Genomic DNA, 24,122 nt, shown 5'->3' with positions numbered 1-24,122 from the left:
AAGAAATTTTCAGAAAAAAAAATGAAAAGAAGGAACGTAAAGGAGAAGAAGAGAAGTGCGCACAATTGGTAAAGCATTTTACGTTGTATCGTTGATGTTTAAGACAAAATTAATTTAGAGGTTACCCATTTTTCCAATGATTATTCTGTGTACAGGTTAAAAAAATATAGTATCTCGACAGTAAATCACAAAAGGAGTAGAAAAGACTCAGGTGGTTACTAGAAAGGTATTTCTGTTATTTAACAGTAAATATTAAGGAAGATTCATTCAGGCACAGTTGCAGATATTCGGTAGAAATAGCCTGTGAGTGGACGTTAATTGAAGTGAATGAATGCTTTAATAATTTGGCCGAAAATTCACATCAGAGAGGCTGCGCAGCACAGGGAAGGCCCTTTTTCTATAAATGTTCTTGGGGCAGCAAAGAATGATAACCTTTAAAAGTGGCTTGATCCCTGATCCAAGTTGAAGTATAGAAAAGCTGGTAAATACATGTTGAAATACATATTGGGAGTTTTACCTGTCAAAGGATTTGTGTTTCTGGCTATGTTGTCCAGAGATTTATACATGCCTGCCAAATAGAAAAGCCATGTGAGTGTCCTGGATATTCTATACTGAAGTAAATGTAACTAGTTTATTAACATCTCATTCCTATCCTGAGACTGTACCTGGATAAATAAGGAGCAGCAGTATCTGTTCTTTTTTATTAGGTGTGTTCCTTGCGATCACAGGTATTTTAGGACATTCACCTTATTAGCCCCCCCTTTTTTAGCTCTATTGTACAGGGAAATACAAAATGCTAAAACTTTTTAGCATTTTTCAGAAATTATGAAATTTTTCAAAAAACTTAAAAGATTTTTCATAAAATAACACATTTTTATTTTATATGTACCTGGAGTTCAGACTTTTCACACGTACTTTTCCATTTGTTGCAGTGATTTTTTTAAAATATATTTTTATATATTTATTGGGAAGCTTAATTCTTACAAACAAGAATCGAATGTATATTGTTCTATTCCTTCCTTATGATAATATTCCCAAATCCTAGTAAGCAGGATGTTTCTAAAATATACACTGCATAAAAAGCAAAGATGAGAACTGTGCAATAGGGAACAGAAGAAAGCTCTTACCATTTCCAGGGAAGAATTGTGAACTGACAATATTAAAAAGCAGACAAGACTTGAAGAATTGCGTGTATGACTATGCCATCTATTAATCTTGCTTTTCTACAAAAAGGGAAGCGCACAACTTTAAACCATAAAAATTAAGTTTATAAAAAATGCCTCTTAAAGCAGCTTGGTTGCTGTGGTTTTGCCATCTCATTTGGTTTTCAGTAACCAGCAAAAGAAAACCCTATTATCTTCACAGGTAATGAAAAGCTTGAACATGTGTCTACCTGCCACTGTTTATATCTATTCTTGTCAATACAATCCAGCAGAAACATTTATCTTGCATAGAGTTTTGTCTTTTCCTGAGTACGTCATTGCAGTGATTATTACGTTGATACTTTATTCAAGCAGCTTCTAAATAAACTGTCTGCAGAACACGGGCTTCCTTTGTCATCTATTATACCTTTAGAACATTGTTTAATTCACATTAGAACAGATGTCTTATCTCAGAGAAGATTAGCATTTATGCTCCAGCTGTTTTCTACAGTGGCAAAAACCAAAAAAAAGAAAAGATACTTTTTATTTACCTTGAACAAACATTGAATGTCAGCTATATGAGAAAAGGCTTTTCTGTTATAATAAGAATCTATTTCATCCCATTTTTTGTGTCAGATTGCACAAATTTAAAATAGCAGCTAGCCAAAATGGTACAATATATTCTACTCCCAAGCTGTTCTTTCCTTCAGGGTGAATTCTGATTAAGATAGAAATACTTTTAAAGTAAATGTATGTACTGGTAAATAGTGATGTTAAGGGTGTCATGGTATTATATATATATATACACATGTCAGATAATGCCCACCCTAGACAAATGGTCATCCTCATCTCGTGTGAAAATCTGACATGAGTACATTGGTCCCCCAACATCATTCATCAATCTGCCATGGCCTTCTTCCCCTTCCCTCTCCATAGAACAAAACAGTGCTGTGTGTACATCGCTTTCTTCATTCATCTGTCACTCTTTGAGATTTCCCTCCCTTTCTCCCATAGTGTCACCTTGTGTTTCAAGGTGGAAAAGAATGTTACAGTGACCGGAAGTTAGTAGCAGTCTCCATAACAGGAGACAAGAACAGCAGTAAAACCTAATGGCAGCTTTAAACCACCCGAGGGCACACTGTTATGTGCTGTAAACACATGAAGCGGTGCATTGTTAAATGCATTGCAGAGTTAGATTTTTTCCCCATTTTTTTCTGTACAATCTACGCACAGCAGTGTGTGGCTGTGCACTTCAAAATGTTAGATTGTGATACACAAAATCCGATTTTTTTAGCTCACATCAATGCAGCATACTAGAACATTAAATAGCAGAACACATAAAACTGTGGTCTTGCACTGGGACTTCGTTGGGCAATATTGCAGGTATGACTGGGTCCTAAAAGTCTCTCTCCCAGGATATCCCAGGTCACAGCAGTTGAAACTGGAGCCAACTTTCTTGTGAAATTTTTCGTATACAGTATACCAAAAAATGAACAGGTGAAGCAGGGAAACCTGCTTTGTATTAGAAAAACTGAGGCCCCAAAGTGGATGAATATGATTTTCTGAAGCAGTATGTACAGACTGCTGTGTCATACCAGCAAAATCCACTTAAACAATAATCATCACTTTTCAGCTTGCTGTCCCCTTTATAAGAGACATTGGGGTTGATTTACTAAAGAAGATTCAGATGTTCACCTACCAAGGTGATTTATCACCTTTCATGGGATAATTTGCTTAGCTCAGTGAATGTGGTTATATAGTTTACTTAGCAAAAATACCCAATTGTATGCAGGAAAATCTTAAGTAATATAATTTTCCATGCACATGATTGGTCAGTAGAATTTCATCACACTCTCCATAACCATTATGTGAAATCTTCCTAGCAAGGAGATAATTAACTTTGCTGTGTGAATAGTTTATATTCCATTGAAGGAAGCTAGTTTACATTATGTATTAGGATATGGAATGGTTTAGCTGTACCTTGACATTTTCAAATGATTTTACACTTGAAACAATAGCTATTTGTGCACCCGTAAACTGCTTTCTTGAACTTGTACTGTACTCCAAAATAAAGTAGATAGTATGAGTTACTAGCTGAATGAAGCAAGAAAGAAACTTGTAACATTCATACATAAAAATCTGTCACATCTATCACAGACAACCAGCCTCTACAAGCACATTTGGCAAGTGGGTTGCAGCCAAGCCTGCTATTTGCGACCACCCAGCATGTGTTAATGTTGTGAACCATCTGAGCAGTACAGCAATTAGCTGGTGCTTAATAACCTCAAGTGCTGCAGTTGTGCCCATGGTAAGCAACAAACGGTCAACAACATCACCTTTTAGAAGAAATACAACTTCTCCCTAACACAACAAAATGAGACCCATGTTAAACACTAGGAAAATGAGCTTCTATAACCTTTTATAAGACAAAGATGAAAAAAAAGAAATCTTTATGAATATGTATGGCATTTCCTAACAAAGGTGTTACAATAAAACCATACATGGAGGCTGCCATTACTGACTTACCTTTCTTATTCTCTGGCTGTCATACTAAAGGTGCGTACACACTTCCAATTTTTATCGTTCCAATCGAACGACGAACGATCGATTGGGCAAAAAATCGTTCGTAAAAAAGTAACCAACGACGAACGAGGAAAGTCGCTGGAAACGAACGACCGGACCGACGGATCGGATTGGACGACGATCGTTGAACATCGTTCGTGTGTACGGTCGTTCGTTGATCGTCCATGTTCAGAGCATGCGTGATGAACGAACGTCCGTTCACTTTCCTGTCGTGCACATAGTTCCTCTATCGCTTAAACGATCGTATCTATTGTGTGTACAATATCTACGAACGATCGTGTCGTTAACTCTATGTGCAGGATCGGTGCTATACGATCGTTCATATATATCGTGCATGAACGTTCGTCGTTCGTTTTCCAACGATAATAATTGGAAGTGTGTATGTAGCTTAAGCCTCTGGATTTAATGTCATGTTACCAACCCAGAACATGAATCCAGATAAGGACTGTTGACTTTACTCTGCTTTCTCTTATCTACTTCCACCTAGTGACTTCCACCTAGTCATTTACAAATGAGGATCATTTTTCCTTCCCCAGCTATAGATTGAGCATTTACTTGGCAAAAGAAGCCCCTTTGAACTTACACTTAATAAATAAACAATTAATGACAAATTCAATTGTTTTTATGTTATTCTGTAGATATACCCTGCTAGGTATTGATTTACCTGGTCAGCAATTACCATTTATCTGTAATGCTTTCAATGCTAGTTTGGTTTGGATGTGATGAGCACCTGTTTATACTATATATAAGGTAAGCCACATAATATGTCTTCCATTTGTGGGACATTGGAGAATTTTAGCCTGAACCAGCTTTGAGAATTCCAGTATATATAGAAACTGGTTTTAGTAACTGAGGTGGGAACATTGAATCAGTGGAAACCAGATATAAGTGTAGATCAGAAGAAGAGCCAGTAGTCAGCAGTGGCAGCTTTTCTTATTTCTTTTAGTACACGTTTATATTTTTTGCCTTTATTCGTTTCAGTGTAAAGTATAAGCAATTGCTTATATATCAATCGTTGATCCTTATCAGTATCATTTCACTCATTGGTCCTTAGTCATACAAGCCCAGTATCACATACATACTGGAAAGCAAATTAAAAAGTAGATTTAGGAACAACAAGATAATGTTGAATATATTCCTCAGACCAATCACCAAATTTAAATCCCTCAAAGAAATAGAACGGTATACACTCCTGCACACTGTTCAGGATTTGTAAGACAGTCAGTGGAGGAATATGGCTAATCTGGTGGCCAATAATTCTTTGTATGAGGTTTGATATAAATACAAGACTATTTTTGTTTCTCTTTTGTTTTGTTGTTTTTCCTACTCCTTTTTCCAAAAATTGCAACATGTAGAATGTACATGTGTGATAAAAAATGCTGCAGCTTTACTGGAAAGAGGTCATGACCTGAAGTCTATAGAAAATTTGACTTTGATACAAACTCAGGCACAGAATTGTTTAGTTATGCCTTTGAATTTTTGTTTCAATGATCTAAGTTCTGTTTGGATATGCATTTATAATTTATGGTATTTGCACTCTTTAATTGCCTAAAAATGCATACAAAAATATTGGCATAGTGAATTACATTAAAGTCATGTTGTAAACTGTGCTGCATGTTTCTGTTTTGTGTTGTCAGTAAATAGTGAAAAATGTGCATGCCTTAACCTATTCTGTTTGTCTTCTTTCTTTTCATCCGGCTGCTCACGACTTGACTCTGAAATGTGACACTTCACTTGGAATTGTTGGTGTATGTAAGCGTCTACAACTTTATGGATACCTTGCAACAACTAACGGTGTATGTACATGGGCTTTAACATGGTCTACACATGCTTTGCTTGTGAAAGCTGACACTGTCTACTAAAAAGCCTAGTGCTGTGTTGATAACATCATCTTCTAGTTCATGATTGTTCTTGATGACAAGTCTGTGTTTCCACATGTAATCAGGCAGTTTTTGTTTTTTTTGTTTTTTTACATAGGACAAAGTCACTGATTTACTAGAAGTGCATTCATACTTAGTTGTTTGGTAAAAATAATGGAAGCTGATTGGCTGGTCATATCCAGTGTAGCAAAATGTATTGTCCAGGACTAAGTTGTCTGCTCAGGTTTGGAATTACCAGCAAGCATAACTGATCAATTTATTATGTAGACCAAGCAATGGTCTGCTAATGTCTATGATCCATGAAAATTGCAGTAAAGAAAAGCAGCGGTGCCTGTAGGAACCAACCAGAATCCTTATTTTATTATACAGTATCAATGCATGTGAGAGAATTTAAGATGGAACCCTGTGTTATCAGCCAGAAACCTGTTTCTCCCTTTGTGCTTTATAAGAGACATAATGGTAACAACAGTATAATGGTTATTGCTAGAACCTAAAACATAAAGTTCATCAACATCAAATTTCATCCACAGAGACAGTTATTGTAATTCACTGGGCTAACATTCTTTAGTAATTAGCAAACTGGTTAGAAAGGGAGTTTTAAATTTGTTTGTGCAAGTTTGTATCCAATGCTATGTTGGCATTAGTGTTTGCTCTATATTTCAGTAAAGCAATTTGTTTTTATGAAATTGTTGAAAATATGAAACAGTTGGACCAAAAATAGACCCAGTGCAATCGTCAGTCGTTTATAAAAGGTGGACCAGATTTGGGAATGCATCAGGCTGCAGTCAGTATCTACCTAATAGCACATACAGAACTACAGGTGGGGACAATAGACATATGTACTTTATAATTAAATTGAGCATTTTATTATTTATTGATTGTGTTTATGACACAGATTTGTACAAGGCAGTGTAAAAGGCTTTTTGTTAAGATGTTAAAATGACTCATAAAGAACTGAAAAAATCAGTAGCGTAGATAGCTATCTGCATTTAGTTAGCATTAGTTGCCTGCCTGGGTAGCTAATAAATAGTAAAACAAAACTATTTTGCAGTGCTCCTAAACACAGAATACATATGTAATGAGCAGATATGGCTGTGCAGCGTATGTATATAAAATTTTTTAATAACAAATTGTACATATTAATATGCCACATTTGCATAATGATTTTAAATGTTTATATTGGAATTTGTAGTTTGGAGAAGCTTAGCTAGATTTTCCTAGTCATGAAAAGCTAATTATTAAAGAAGAAAGCATTTAGTAGTTTGTAAATTTCAGTAATGAGCCATGGTTCTTTCTTATCTTTTGTTTAAACCCATTGGTTTAGCTGTTTATTAAAAAAAAACTTTTTTCTCAGCATTTTTTTAAAGAACAGTGTGTGATTAGTATCGAATTACTAGTTTGCTATATTTCTCAAACCTAGCATCATAGAGGGATTATATTTCTTGGGTGGCCTGGGAATGGCTTGAAATCCCTCAGGAAAGGCTGGAATCTGTGGCCAGGCTAAGGGGCATCCGACATGGTCTGTTCAGCCTGCTGCTCCTCCAATTCTGGATAGAAATGAAAAATTCGAGAAAAGAGCAAGTAAATTAGGTATTGGAGAATTCTTTTCTATGTCATCATGAACATGCAGTAAGGACATAGGGGTTACCTTCAGTGAAACCTGTGTGTCAAAATGATCAATAGATCCACAATTCTCAATTCACAAATATAACAGTCAAACTGGGCTTTCCCCTTCCCATCTCCCAGGTCTCCTTTTGGTCAGTTGGTCTACTCATCATTATAAGGGAAAAGTAATTTGCTGGTACTTGCGGCTGTCTTAAAAATTTGCTTCACTAGCAGTCAGAGAATGTTTTCAGATTTTTAGTCTGAGATAGGAAATGAAAAGCAACGCTTCCTTTTTAGGGAAATACTGTAAAGAAGTATGATATTGCCCTATTTTAGACTGGTACATTACACAAGGGTCACAGATCCCTTTCTGCAATTCTTCGCACATTTTACTTTTAAAATAAAAACTAAGGGATCTTCACTGGATTTTCCATATCTACAATCAATGAATGAGGGAATGGGTCCATGCTCCTAGATGAAAAGCAGGAACCTGGCACACACATACCCTTCTAAGGGATCCATAGAGCACATTGGTTCACCCAGAACAGATTGACTAAATTCTGCTTGCAATATTCAACACAAAGACAGATTTTCTCCCTTTTTCACTAGTTTTGTGGTGGTAGCATGGTTTTAATGAAGGTAACCTCAGTTTTGCACTTTCCCTGGCAAATGCATAATATGAAGTCATAGAAAAGGAAATTTAAGGCTCAAAAGCATAAGAGTGAGCTGTCTATAAATGTGGTGTACATGAATTTAAACCCATTTATTTTCAGGAAAAACATCCCTTAAAATGAACAGTTATGCCTAGAAATGTGCAATTGTCCCCGACCTGCCAGTACATGTCCCACAGATGTCAAAAGTTGGTGTTGTTTTCTTCCTTTCTCTCTTGTCACTGGAGCGTTCTTTACAGTCCACTTTTAAGTGTTTTTTAAAATGGTATTTAATGAAGATATGTCAATATTTTTACTGTCACTAATTACTTGTTATTTTTGCACAGCAGGGTGCTCCTGCTTTCAAAATGACATCCGTAGAATAGAACATGTCTTTATTCCCATTTCCCCCGCCCAATGTTATGAATTTGGCACTTACATTACTATTGAATGACATGCATGTATTCTCATAGTTTCATGAATCATGCATTAAAGCAATGTATGGTTGTTTGAATGTTGTCATTACATAGTAAAGCAGCATTATAGGAATAATTTAACCAGTCGGTTTTCAATGGTTTTTAAAATCTTTTTTACTGTGTAAAGATTGCTATTGTAAATTAGAGAGGGACAGCCATATTTATTCATTGCATATGCTTTTTGTTTTATGGTTCTAAACAATGGTTGTGTTTTACTGCAGTTTCTCCAATTCAAGTTTTTTATTTGGCCAGCTGAAAATGCATTCCATCTATAACTATTAAATCACCAGTGTTAAAGTAGATTTGCAGCTTGCTAAAACACTGTGTACCATAAACATCTGGTTTCCCTTTAATTTTGTCTTTACCTATTGTTCATCCTTTTGCACATATTGCAGCTCTAGGTCCCAGATTCGAATTTCGGACAGGACACTATCTGCATGGAGTTTGCAGGTTCTCTGTGTTTGTGTGAGTTTTCTCCGGGTACTCCGGTTTCCTCCCACATTTCCAAAAAAATATGCAGTTAGGTTAAATGGCTTTGCCCCACAAACTGACCTTAGACTGTGTTAATGACATACGACTATGATAGGGACATTGTGAGCCCCTTTGAGGGACAGCTAGTGACATGACTATGGACTTGGTAAAGCACTGTGTAACATGTCAGTGCTATAAAAATACTGTGTAATCATTTTTCAGTTACTTCTTGACTTTTTTTACTCTTTCCAACATCAGCTTTATACCATTGCATTTCCTGATTGCGACAACAGTGGATTGTGCCTTTCACAATAATTGTTGGCATATTCACTTGTAGTCTCCATGAGGACTATTATTAGGAGACCATAACAGGAACTGCCTTAACAAAATATTAATTATTTAAAAGAGACCTTTATAGTTAAAAGGATGGAAGACAACTTTTGTTGTACTATATACTAAGTATATGCTTGGATTTTGGTTTGTTACTTTTCAATATAACAAGAAAATAACATTCAGTTTAAAGCTTATATGAGATTTTAGTGATAGGGTTTATTCTGCCGAGCAGTAGCCCCGAGTGTGAGCCCCGAGCCCTGAGGGTAAAAAAAAAAAATGCTGAGAGCGGTAACCCCAAGTCAAACTCGGGGTAGCTAAACCAATGTAAAAGATTAGTAAATAGAGCCTTACCTGATCCGCCGGCGTCCTTCTCCGCGATCCCCGTCTTCTTGCTTCCTCCGGCTGGCGTCCTTCGCATCTGATAAGTCACCCGGGAGTTCCCAGTGACGTCGATGCATGCAGACGTTCCGTTCCGGGCATGGCGGGACTTTCAAATCTATTTGTATTGCATTCAATACAAAATAACTGTACTGAATGCAATACAGTAGATTTATATGTGTAAAAGGAGTACATTGTCTTTCATTGTCTTTCATGAACATTTTTTTTACAGTATAATATAATAGTATTTTTTTTAACTTATTATTTTGACATGATTCTGTGTTTTAAACTTTTTTATACTCAAACACATATTATACTGTAAAATACATTTTCATGAAAAACAATGTACTGCTTTTAAACATATAAATCCGGACAGAAATAAACCTGATACACTTTTATCAGTGAATCTGGGTGATCCAGCAAACCTGGAATGGATTACCTATTTGTTAGCAAATGTTTTTAATCCTGAAACAGATCCATTCCAGGTTTGCTGGATCACTAAGCTTCACTGATGAAAGTGTATCTTCTCCAGCCTTGGAGGCCAATTGTAGTGCTTAATCCACACTGCCTCTGAAGGCTATTCTATGAATCCTTATTTTCAATACAATAACATGTGCTTTGACCATGTTGCGGGCCAAACTTGAAATTTATTGAAATATTTTAGGTAGTTTTTCCTTCCCATTAGATATAAAACATTTGCATATAGAAAAAAAGAGGTTTTGCCTAACATTCAATCTAGAACAAGCCTATAATAGAGAAAGAGGCCTAAAAAATGTTTTTAAACATTATTTAAGAAACAGTCTTATGCCTCTTTCTCTATTTGTAGCCTTTTGAGTTAAATTTCAATAGGGTTACTGTGCCAAGGAACAAATTTAGATCAATCCACTACATATTACTGTATTCTCATGTGTTCTTGTTTCTTCTTATTGAGATTAATTGTTTTACTTTGCCAGAGAATGCAATGTGAAACCAAATGAATTGCTGCATGCAATAGCTTTTTAATAATTCCTGATTATTTCAACATTTGAAATAATCAGTAATAATTTGTAAAGTAATAATTTGTAATAAGCTTACCTGTCAGTATAAACTCCAATGCGGGGCCATGCATAGGCAGAGAGCTGTTCTATAGACGCAAATGAAGCCGCTACTACAATTCCCGGCATTACTTGTGTCTATAGAACAGTCCAATGCAGGGCCATGCGTAGACACTGGCCTACAGACACAGTGTGATGCCGGGAATTGTAGTAGCGGCATCTCTAGCTGCAATCCGTAGTAGCGGCAGGCTAGCTGTAGTTTCGTTTTAGGAATTCTTTTGGGGGCCAAAAAAAGGATATTTCGGGCTAGATTTGGCATCCCTGTGCTAAGTGATGCCTTATGTAGTCAGATGGTGCTAGTTTCACCAAGAGTTAGATACACCCATTTTGTGGTGGACATAAACCAAATTCATTCAGCTCCACTGGCCTGGAGTCAGTATGTGGACATTGAATTATTTACATGTACATACTTCATGGCAGAGAGGCACAAAGATCCATTAAATTGTAACAAAGGACACAGTGCAATGTATGAACTTACTTTTTAGTGGTAGGCACTTTTTAAAGTTGTTGTTTGGTTTAAAGCCCAACTTGTTCTCTTTTACTAGCTCACTTTATTCCTAAGGGGCCTTGTGCAGGTAATGGATTCCAAAAAGTAGTATACTCATAGAAAAAAATTGGGCACATTGGCATGGCATGGGCTATTATTGATATCTGGAAGTAGGAGACTGTTACAGTAAAAGTCACATTAGTTTAGCTACAAATAAAGGGAAAAAAACATGTACCTGATTCTTCAATAAGGAATCCTTTATATTATCCATTCAATGGGCCTCTTTGTGATCATAGTTTCATTGCACACTTCAGCTTTCCCAGTGCTTGTAAGTAGCTACAAAGTGGTGTTCAATGCCATAGGATCATGTCGTTGTCAGAAAGCCAAAGTGGGAATGTGAATGCCTTTTGTTCTATACAGCTCACTTTGTGCTACTCCATATTGATGTCATAGACTTTGTCCAAGTCATACTATACCAATATGTCAAAATCTAAGGGTCTTTGTCTGATCTTAATTATCCTTTCCTATCCAAACTTGCACATTACAAATTTAAAAAAGTGTGTTTTTATTTATTTTGAGTTAGCAAAGCATAATTTGCAATCATAGTGTTATTATTTTGTTGAATTTTTGTAATCACTGTAACCGAGTACTTTGGAGTACTTAATTGAGAATTCCCAAACCTTTTTATAGCTTTTAATAGACCTCTACATATCACCTGTGTACAATACAGAAGCATAGTGTGTCACTGCCTGACCTTCCTCACTATTCTTCCCACCTTAGACAGTAATGCATGCTGAAGATTGGCCAAATTTGTATGTTATGTGTTTTATTCATTTACAGTAGATTTGAAGCATTGGGTCCCTGTTATTAGTAATTTTCTAGCTAAGATATATATTTTTAATCACCCTAAGAAGTTAAGACCGGTTTCACCTAAATTAGAATCTGTGTTTTACATGAAATGTACATGCTTTGGGTGAACTTAACCTTTAAGACACTAGATACTCAGACATTCATCTGTGTGTACACATTTAATGATTGTATCTGATTGTAAAGATTAGTTGATGATCACATAGTGCCATTCTAAACCATCAAATGAGCCATGTGACTCTTCTTTCAACAAACCATTATCCCAAACTCTAAACAATCACTGACCTTTCACAAGTCTGGTTAAGGTATATGACACATACCTAAATGAATATGGGCAGAACATGACATGGAAGGTTCTTTGTGTAAACCTAAAGCAATGGTATACAGTATGTCAGTTTCCTATATGCTATATACTTCCCAGGTACATCAAGGTAGGTTTGGGTATAAAGGTACAACACTCAACAAACACTGTTTAGTTGGAATCAGGTTATATCCCAACCCTTTAACAAACATTGTTAAGCTGCATATTTACAATTGTGTAACTTACTAGTGTGTGTTTTGTTTTTTTACTAAAATCATGTTTTACCTCTGTTAACAGTTACTACTAATTCAACTAACACAATAATTACAGTTAAACCAGTACATTTAACATACTTCCACATTCCTTCATTCCCAGGCTCTACTAATCTTTTTTAAATAACACGCATGCTTTTCCCCTTCTTTTTCATGGGAAGGAATGCAATACAATGGTGACTTTTCATGCGTCTTCATAGAGGATCTCATGTTTGAGATACCTGTGGAAATATCTGATCTAACAAAAGACTATTTCATAGGCTTTCGTGTCCATCAATAGGTTTTTTCCATACAGATCTATCGATATAGAGGTCTAACTGCTTTTATTTTCTGCAGTTAAAATTATATTTGTAGCGTAATGAGAATTAAACAAATACTCACTCATTATAGATTGTCCCAAAGTCAAAATGTAATTGTTTTTTATAAAAAGCATGTTTTGTTTTCAAAAAGCATTAATGTATTTTTATATCATATGTAAAATTATAGATTTAAAATTGTAATCAAAACCTGCCTTCTACAGATTATGAAACATGATTCACACAACTATAACCCATTGAAAATATCATATAATTTAGTATTACCAGGGAATTGCTGGGAGTCATGCAAAACCAAACTCCATGTCAGCTATTAAAATTCTAAAAATCAAACATGTTATTGGTTGCCCTGTGGGTCAGCACATTTGTTCCTTTTGGAATATATAAAGCGTAACACCACCCTTTTTTGAATGTTGGGCAGGCCTACTATTATAAGTAAGGACAGCAAAATAAAAGACCCTCTATTAAGTGTATTTTTTGTAAGTTGTTCCCCTTGCCTTGTATAGGACTTTTTAGCATCCCTACTAATGTAGACAGTTGTAGATAGAAAAGTTTAAAACTGAACTCCAATTAGGTAATAAAAACACCTTGCACTGGCCTCCCTACTGAAAGGGTTGTTTGCTCAATTTGTCTAGGGGTAGTCATTTTGTGGGGTGAAAGGATAGACAGGCTTTTGGAGGCAAATTAGAAGGTGAATGTTATTATTTTAATAATGTATAGTATAATCCTATACTTTACACAAATCAAATAGGTTTGAACACAAAAGAAGATTTATATACGATTACCTATATACAGCTCACAGCTTTCATGTATAATCTCAGCGTAAATTTCAGTGATGTCCCAAGTACCAGACGCGTTTCGCCCTTAGACTTCCTCAGGGGAGAATTGAGATTGAAGAATAGCTTGAAAACTGAAGTTATGTATTACAAAAATGTATTATGAAAATCTCAGTGAAAGAGAGCAGATAAAAGCATCTGCAAACCAACCAAACCAACCTATTCCAATCAGGGAAAGGCCCCTTCAGTTTTCAAGCTATTATCCAATCTCAATTCTCCCCTGAGGGCGAAATGCGTAGGACACTTGAGACTCTATTGATATTTATGCAGAGATTATACTTGAAACCTGTGAACTGTATATAAGTAATCGCATATAAATCTTCTTTTGTGTCACAACCTTTTTGATTTGTGTAATGTATAGTATACTATACATTATTAAAATAATAACATTCACCTTCTAATTTGCCTCCAAAAGCCTGTCTATCGTTTCACCCTACAAAATACTTTATAATTCAGGCCAGGCAATCTAGAATACCACTAAGGATAAAAGATAGGAATCCCACTTGTTACCCACCCCTTCACCTTGTCTAGGGGGTAACTAAATAGGTGAAATTTTTCATCTTATTCCCATCTCCCCAAGCATCTAGTACACTTCACTGATCTCCAAGGCTACAGGATGTGGCTGAGCTCTCTGTATCTTCACTTACAAAGCAGGACCACTGGTTTATATAGCGCCAGCATATTATGCAGCGCTGTACATTAAATAGGGGTTCCAAATGACAGACGAATACAGACAGTGACACAGGAGGAGAGGACCCTGCCCCGAAAAACATACAATCTAGGAGTTGTAAATAATGATGTAGGACAACTGCAACTGATCAAGCATGAGTTGCTTTAGAGGGCTGGTCTATTGGTGCGTAGAAAATCTGTAGGAGCTACAAAATAAGGTAAGAATTTTACCCCCAGACAAACCAAACAAATAAACAGCATTGCAACCATTAAAAGTAAGCTTGGACCATTATATTGCAATAAATCGAAATATTCCTTAGTCCAGTGGTGACTGGTACGATGCTGCTTTTCAAATCCCCAAAAATGTGAATGTTTAAAAAGCACAGACCGGAAACACTGTACAAAACAAAAACTTACATACAACACATCATGACTTAATTGTAACATATATGTTAAATGACTACTTTATTGTGCAGGAACCAGATCTAAAACATGATTTAAGACATAAAATGTATGTATGTATTATTAAATATTGCAGTGATAGACTGCATAGTGTTTTATTATAACATTTGTTATAAAGATGGAGAGTTAAACTACAGGATGTGCTTGCCGTTGGTAAAGTAAAATTCATCCGGCTACCTCTGCAAGGAACAGTTCTGGTAAATCCAAAGACATGCATTGCTAAAGATTGGGAAACTAATAAGTACCTGACCTTAGTATGGTAAGGCACATGTATCTTCAAGTACACATGTTGGCATAACCCTTGTGCCATTGGACAGTTAATAAATTCGGTATTACTTATTTGGGACTACAAAAAAGCAACTCAAGATAAGTAAAAGGCAAAACCTAGACTTGGCCCTCTTTTATGTTCTATAAGAAAAATCTAAGCGGTAGGCATGGAAGTAAATAAATATAAACAATCTTTACCCCATTACCTAAATCTGACAATCTATTTCTATCTATCACTTTCAACATTTCAAAACTTGTTCTTTGTCCTAGGCTAGTGTCAAGAATCTCCTAAACCAGTTGACTGAAAAAATGATTTTTTTAACACATTGTGCTTACATGCAAATTCTACTTTTATTTGTGAATAGAATCATTCTTCAAGCTGAAATTATTCCACTAGTTTTCATGATCAACCAAAATGAGGAAAGAAGTAACATTATAAGACCCATTTTCAGCAAGATTTATGTTTATCTTTAATAAGCTCTGTTATATTTTTTTTGTGCTAACCTGAAAATGATTCTGTATAAAAATGCATTTCCACTGTTGACATTTGTTAAAACTTCTACAGGTACATAAAACAGATGTAGAAGATCACAATATCTCCAGGAGCTATTGGGATACACTGAGGCGTAGCACAAGCCAAGCCCTCTTTTCGGACCTTGCAGAGGTATAACAAAACCTCTCTGGTCCAAGAAACATTTGTTATGTTCCATCTCATTACATTTTACTTATCATAAATCATCAGTGTTATTTCTAATCTTAAATTATTTCCATTTTTTAGCATGCTCTTGTCTTGTGTCTTTTCTTTCTGTTGTTTGTCATATTCTTTCTTTCATTATCTCTTTTATTTATTGTGAAATACTTAAGACTTAACAGTACAGAAGAAAAACATCTTTACTGGTGGGTGTTTATATAAGTATGTGTGTCAATGTGTATGATTTTTCTGGTTGGATGGTGTACTTTTTGAAAACTGAAAGAATATAGTTATGTGTCATCAATTGTAAAGGCCAGTTAGAAAGTTACATTTACTTATTTGTAGGCTTGTTTATACATTGATGTGGTTAAATGTTTTCACTTGGGTATTGAAAAATTGTAAAGACCCTAAAGGTTAGAGAAGTCAACCCCTAAGAACCCAGAATGGAAAAATCTGGGAGAATTGGATTTTTCTTTAATAAATGTTATTTTATTAGATTCTTAGGCTACATACACATGTCAAATGATTATCGCTTTAGGGCTGGTATTGGATGAGAATCTGATGTGTGTACAGTGCTTGTCCGACTTCGTTCATGGATCTGTCCTAACAGATCCACTAACAACAAAAGATCATAATACAAGTGAAGTGGAGAGAGCGCAGCGGGGTTGTTCTCCCCCCTCCCCTCTACATAGAGGAGAACAGCGCGGTATGTACAGTGCTCGTTCGCGCATCTTTCAGTCTTTTGTTGTTGGAAAGGATCGTGAAGGATCCTTTCCAACAACAAAAATCTAATGTGTGTATGTAGCCTAATAAAGTACTATGAATGGATGTCGTCAGAGCTTTAAAATAAAACACTAATTACTTTAATACATTATTCATAAAACTCAATAAAAAAAATAAAACATCTCTGTAATGAACTAGTGATCTAGTCTTTTGCTATACCCTCTCCCACAAATGTCCACTGTATACTCATGGCATGGAGTAACTGCTGATATTCTATCCTAAGGGCATGGATGAGCTCTCCAGTTCAATGATACATACCACACTGCTTGTACACTTTTTTGGGAAGAAAGGGAAAATTGAGCTCAATTTTGAGGATTTTTACAGGTAAGTTAATACAATATATGTACAAATGTGTGTGTGGTCATATTCATTCATCATTCACAGTCAGTGGCCGTTCCTTTTGTTTTCACACCACTTGGGTATAGACAATCCTAACACATCCCATCGCTGGCAAGACCCCCAACAGGGAAAGCCACATCTGCATTCCTTCATTAGCTGTTGGGCTGCTTATTAAGTCTGCACATGCCTCCTGTAGACCTAATAGGTTACCTATTTGCCAGCTAAAGGAGTGCCCAAAGCAGGCTAAAAAAATGCCTCTGATAATTGCAAGTCCGTAGTGCTGTCAGCCTGAAACAGGAAATTCTGTTATGGGCACAATTTTCAGGCAAAAAAAAAATTAAGAAACAGATTCACAAAAAATGATATGGTGAAAAAATTATACAGTAATACTTGAAAGTACAATACAGTTAAACATACTGAAAAATAGATTTGGGCTTTATATTTATGTTACATGCCTAAATGAAAATATGCCCAGTTAGAACTGTTAAGAGACATTTTTTAACCCCATAAGTGACTCAAGTTAATAAAATTAAGGTTCATTGTGAATATTTACATTTTAATGGTCTCTGTGGCCTGTACAGGCATTCATTAACCTGTGTGTACAAAGCCTTGGGCAGTACTCTATTGATACATATTACATTATTCATTTGAAATATGTACCATTTATGTAATAAAGGATTTGAGCTGTATTGTTTTGTGTGTTTTTTTTTTGTTTCCATCTAATTAAATCATATAATTTTCTTAAGGAATTTATCTTTCTTAGATTTATGGATAACCTTCAGACTGAGGTACTTGAAATTGAGTTCCTGTCCTATTCCAAAGGAATGAACACAATCAGTGAAGAAGATTTTGCCCATATTTTGTTGCGGTACACAAATGTGGAAAACACATCAAGTTACTTGGAGAATGTGCGTGTACGAATTCCAGAGGAAAAGGTGATTTTTTTATTTTGTCTTTAAAAAATATGATCTATTTGCTGTTTTCTTACCTTTCAATGTATTTACATAGCATTTTACTATCAACAATACTTTATAGGCCTTCTTCAAAAATTCTGCATTTTTATTAGGCTTGGGTACACTTTTTGTTAAGTTATGGAGCCTATGGATGGAGCCTAACAGCCTATGGGAGTGATTTCTCTAAAGCTAGGGCTGAATGATAAAAAGGGACATAGGGTAATTAATGCTTTGAACGTCAGTAGATAAGTCTTAAAATGATTTTAGAGTTAGCCTGTGGCATTATGGGGTTGTATGATTTTGGCATCTCTGGTGACCCCATAAACACTGACTTGCAGTATTTCAGGCAGGAAAATACAGATGCATGTATTAACTTAGGTACGTGTGTGGGTGGAAAATGTGTTGTGAGGTATTACTGTCAAATTGTATACAAAGGTTATGTATCACATGGCATATCTCCTAATAGCTCACTGATGTGTCCAGACCTTTATAACCTAACAATCATATGTGGCACCCTTCTTCCCTCACCACTTCAGTTACTCTTCACATGAAAAATACAAAAAGATTTAGGGTAAATTCATGTAGATATCTGCATGTAGATCATAGCTACACCTGTGGCATTGGTAACAAGTGAATGGTTATTTTACTTGTCTATGTTGAACATCAACACAATAATTCTAGTATGGGGAAATATATCTGCATAATGCTGATTGTCTAGCCCCACACATGATTAATTCTAAAGCAATTAGCTTTTTAGTCTTTTTTTATGCCTAAGTAACATGTATACCATGACTATAGCAAATTGCAAACCATTACATAAGTAGCAGATACCTTGTTATTATTATTAATATTATTAACAATAATAATAAACAGGATTTATATAGCGCCGACATATTACACAGCCTTTCTGTGCATGCATGAGATGTTTGCATACTGTACATAGTTGTCTTTGTAACTTATAGGTATTTCACCTCAAGTTACCTGTTTAGATTTACAAGCTCTATAGTGCTGTTGACTTGTATCTTCTCTGTCTTGAGCTAGTTTTTATAAATGGTGTCTGAGGAGGTTATCTTCTGGTTTTTATTCAGCCTCTGGCTTCCTATGTCTTGCATACTCGAGCAGTGAGTTCTCCTTGACATAGAATCTGGCTCTGATCCACCTGGAAGTTTTCTGTTCTATTGCTTACCTTTAAATATTCTAGCACCTTTTATGGAATTATTTGCAAGATATATTGAATAAAAACACCAACAGGAAGACCATGGACCAGTTATAATGGATGTAAAAAACACTTATTTTGGGAGCACAATAGATTTAGTGGCTAGCACTCTGGCCTTTGCAGCCCTAGGGCCCAGGTAGAATCTCAGCCAGGACATTGATAGCACTTTATATGTTTGTATGTTCTCCTCGTGTTTGTATGGTTTTCCTCCCACATCCCAAAAACATGCAGAGTCCCCTAGTGATATAGACTTTGGCAGGTGGTTTAACTTTCCAGCATCTACCCAAAACTGAAATATCAATTTTGAATAGGCTGACCCTTTAAGCTATAGTATATATCTATAACTAAATATATATATATCTATAATTAAATATACAAGAACAAAGGAGGCACTTTTTTATTTTCGGAGGTGAAAAGATAGAATTTCACTTTGTACTTCTAAGTGACAGATTTGATCTCCTTTATGTTTTGAGACTGGTAGGTTTTATTGATGAGACCGTTGTGCTGGCAAGAAGAGCATTTCAAAGTGTTCCGAATAACTAATGCATTTCTTAGATCCTTGTGTATCTAACTGGTTCATTTCTTGTGTAACAAATGCATTGTATGACTGGTACCTGTGCAGTAGAAATACCCTATTGGCAAAAACAAATGCCTCAGTGCAAACCAATAGGGCTGATGCTACAATTTGTCCCTGAGGCGTGGGATGTTTGGGTTGTATTATTCTGTTTGTATTTGTGGTAGGTTTAGGGTAATCCATATTAAGGAAAACTTGCAAACAGTTTTGTCTTTGCCTGTAATGGCTACACTTTGACAGTGTTGACAGTGCTGCTTGTGGACTAGAAAACCTTAAAGTGTACTTAGAGCAAGACCTATTGTTACCAAGACTTTCATCTTACTGCTTGGTCACAAGCTGAATGGCCTTTAATTGAGCGCTGTGTCAATGGTTTCTCTTCGCTTCTCACCATATAAAAACAAGTATTGTTGTATCATTTAGGAAAGTATGTGGAACATACTATTTATTGTCTTTCACCTACATTTAACACCTCTTTGTTTTATTTCTTTGTTGTAATGTAAGCACAAGGGTCGTGTTTGAAATGTTAATGACTGAAGACAGAAAGTTGGCTGTTTGTGTTTGGAATATGTTTGGCAGCCAGTGTTTCTAGGTATAAGGTGATTTACTTAAAGTCACCCTTTCACTGCAGAGTTATACACAGGTATTTTACTACACATCCAATTGTGTCTGCAGTAGTCTTTACAGTTAGCTTTTCATTCAAAGTGGGAAATAATGCTTGAAAATAGCAGCGTTGTTTGCAAACTCCCGGCATGGCAAAGTTAAGGGAGTTTCCATACCCCTTTCCTAAAACATGCTTTAATGTACTATGTGACCTGCCCAGACTGTGAAGAAGAAATCTCTTAATGGGGATAGGCATCCTACCTACAGAAAGAGCAGAGCATTGTGGGAAGGTTGACAAAATGTTCCTGAGCATGGAAGATTGCTAAATTTGCAGCAGGCAGGGCACTGTTTTGTAGCAGCCTACAGGTGTGTGCAGGTATCTTACCTTATAGAAAAAATGATTTACTTGTAAAATAGTCCATATTATTTATGTATTCTACTCAACAGGGCCCTGGACATAAATATTTGGTATCCACGCCCCTTTCTTCCAGGTTTGTTAATAGGACATTTTTTAAAGAATAGAATTTTCAACAGCCTGAAATATCGTAGGTCACATCTTCCTGATCAAAGGTGGATTACTTCTTCTACACCATACCTGACTAAACATGATCAAGGCAGATTCACCAAACTGTCAAATTTAGTTGTTTGCTATTGAGTGACAGAGAGTCTTAATTCTTCACCTTCACCAGTTCTTAGGTTTTATTAAATTGAGAAGGTTATAGATTGCTACACAGTTTAGAAGGATCCTAATAATGGTGAACCACTGCACCATGATATAGGTTCTTTAAACCGAGAGCTAAGCAAAATGATTTGCAATATTTAGAAATCAACCAAATCAGAGATTGGGTACGTTTGATACTTTCCAGCCTAAGCTATTCCTACTAGATACATTATTATTAATTGCAACACACAGGTAAAATTTAATGACAATGTATAGCAAGTAAAAATAGGATGGTGTATATAAGTTATGCATCTACAATTGCAAGAGAAGTTATAATGCAGTGATTCAGGGAGTTGGAGATTGGAGGCAGGCATAGACACCCTTGGGGCCTGATTTATTAAAGCTCTCCAAGGCTGGAAAGGATACACTTTCATCAGTGAAGCTGGGTGATCCAACAAACCTGGAATGGATCTGGTCCAGAATTGAAAACATTTGCTAACAAATAGCAAATGACTTTTAGGAAATCTGTTCCAGGTTTGCTGGATCACCCAACTTCTCTTATAACGTTCAAGGCCAGCGCAGAAAAAAGGCTTTTGTGCCATGTGCTACTAAGTACATTTAGCAACTTTGATGTTGTCTTTCCCACATGTTAAAGTAAAGGTGGGTATGTCTGATTCCATTTATTAATAAATGCTTTCTAAAGAAGGGCTGTCCTGGGGCAATGTGACACAAACACATTAAGGCCCTTTCTGTTAATTCTTAACCCTTGGTATTGTATTGGTCACTGGAGGGTCATATTTAAAATTATCACTAATATATCAAGAAAAAATCAAAGTACATTGATAAATTGTTATTTCATTACCCCTCTCTCTGAGCTTTGCCATGTCACACCTCTAGAAGTCACAGTGGAAGCACCTATTAGTTAAGAAAGTGATATCAGCTTCTGAAGTTGGAAGGAAGAACCAGCACTGCTATCATTTACTGGTACCTGCAGTTTCTATTGAGTTGGAAAAATGTACATTCATGTTTACCTAAAAATCTTACCTGCCAACAATGGTTGCTAAATATTTTCAGTGGGTTGTAATGCATTCTTACACTAATATAAACAATCCAATTTATAATAAATAATTATATATATACAGTGGTACCTTGGTATAAGTCCTTAATCTGTTCCATATCCTTGGATTTATACCAAACAGGACTTATACCAAACACATTTTTCCAATAAGAAATACAAGGAAAATTATTAATCCGTTTCCATGAAAAAAACTTATTGTTATTGGCATAATATACATTGATGGGGCTGTATAAAATAATTTAAACACTGCTTAATACTAAAATACATAAATACGAAAGCAATTAGATTAAATAAATGAAAATTTAACCTCACTTTACCTTGCTTAGAAGACTTGAGTGCCTACTAGGATGGTGCTGAGAAGGGATGTAATTCACAGAGAGTTATAGCGCGGGTTGTTCACTGAATGGTGGCAACTGGCGTACTGACGCTTGTGGGCAGTCGTGGCTTGAGGGAGGTACATAAGGGTAGCGTGCGGTGTTGTGACTCATTTTGACCCATACAAGTTCTAGCACAAAGGTTGTATACCAAGCAAACTTTTTCATGTCCAAACGGGACTTATACCAAGTTGGACTTATTCCAAAGGGGACTTATACCGAGGTACCACTATACATATATATATATATATATATATATGTATATATTTATTTATTTATGTTTTTTTATAAAAGTATGTATTTTTATAAAGGTACAAATAATAAACCATATAAAAACATTTTAAATCTTAACAATATTTAATAATGATTTTAGTTGGAATGGTTGGATATTGCTGGTTCTTGCCTCAGCTTTTATGCCTACTTATTTGGAAGGCATGTTATGTTTTTTTCTCAAGTCTGGCACATCTATAGAGTCAGGATGTTAACAATGTGTTTGCTAACATGTTTACCCAGCATGTCTTTCATGTAAGTAAATGCTGTTTTCAAGTTACCTTTAAAGTTTTCTTTTTTTTTTTCTTCACTGGCTCGTAAATGATGAAATAAACCGGTTTAGCTAAACATTCAACACATTCTTCCACAATTACTAGACGCAGGAATAGAGGTTTTTTATTTTTCCTAGTCTGAAAGAGGAATTACAAAGGCATCATATTTAATGCATGCAATGGTTTATTTAAAAGGGTTATTTTATATTTTATTTACAGACAAACCTACTGAACCGAGGCACCTTTTAGGTTACACATTTAGATTTGATATTTTGGGGGTTCTCACTACACCTGCGGCCTTCCTAATAATATATAAAATCAACATTCCATGGCGGGAGTGAAACTACTTCAGATTGGCCATAGCAGGTGTTCTGTCCTGGAAATTTAAGCTCAAAGATATTACAAACAGAGAACACACGAGACAGTGGAAATTTTTATGTATTTATCTCTTAAGTATTCCCCGCCACATACTGAAAACTATAAAAGATGCAAAAAGCACTGCAATTCTTAAAATTGACAATATGTATATAATCCATAGCTTACATTTGCATTGTAGTTTATTCATGTGATAGGTGACATTATATGTGTTGCTATTGATGCTAACGTTCTATGCCATAAATTACAAATATCAGGCTATTAAACCTAATACTGTATATGCACCCTGTTGTACACAGGGCCAGTGTTAAACAAAAGATACCAAATGTTAATTTAAAAATGGAAATGTTCACGTGGGGGCTTCTACCAAATTGACATTAGTGATACAGTATTCAGTGAACAATAACAAAGATCCAGATCACAAATATCACAAAATTGTATTATTTTTCCTAATAAACAGGATTTATATAGCACCAACATATTATCCAGCGCTGTACAATAAATAGGGGTTGCAAATGACAGATACAGACAGTGACACAGGAGGAGATGACCCTTTCCAGAAGAGCTTACAATCTAGGAGGTGGTGGAAGTATCACACAATAAGAGGGGGGATTTGGAATGGTGGAAAGCAGTGAGGGTTTTAAGAGACAGGTAGGCTAATTTTAAAAAGATGGGTTTTGAGTGCTCTTTTGAATGAACAGAAAGTAGGAGCAAGCCGAATAGGGCGAGGTAGACCATTCCAGAGAGTTGGGACAAGTCTAGAAAAGTCTTAGAGCCGTGCATGTGATGAGGTTATGAGCGAGGAAGTCAGTAGTAGGTCATTTGAGAAGTGAAGAGAGTGGCTGGGGG

At 35.8% G+C, this 24,122-nt stretch overlaps 1 protein-coding gene across 1 annotated transcript in view; it reads left to right on the top strand.

Moving 5' to 3' along the window:
- Nucleotides 1-24,122, top strand: part of MICU3 (mitochondrial calcium uptake family member 3) — an 89,590-nt gene that overhangs the window by 51,614 nt on the left and 13,854 nt on the right. Inside the window, exons 8-12 of the mRNA XM_072406190.1 lie at nucleotides 4-68; nucleotides 5,483-5,521; nucleotides 15,653-15,751; nucleotides 16,785-16,885; nucleotides 17,664-17,835. Of these exons, the coding sequence (XP_072262291.1) occupies nucleotides 4-68; nucleotides 5,483-5,521; nucleotides 15,653-15,751; nucleotides 16,785-16,885; nucleotides 17,664-17,835 (476 nt within the window). The remainder of the gene's footprint in view (nucleotides 1-3; nucleotides 69-5,482; nucleotides 5,522-15,652; nucleotides 15,752-16,784; nucleotides 16,886-17,663; nucleotides 17,836-24,122) is intronic.

The sequence above is a fragment of the Pyxicephalus adspersus genome, chromosome 3, assembly GCF_032062135.1.
Source record: "Pyxicephalus adspersus chromosome 3, UCB_Pads_2.0, whole genome shotgun sequence".
Taxonomy (NCBI): Eukaryota; Metazoa; Chordata; class Amphibia; order Anura; family Pyxicephalidae; genus Pyxicephalus; species Pyxicephalus adspersus.
Note: the sequence above shows the minus strand (reverse complement) of the source record. Positions and strands in the feature narration are given on the sequence as shown.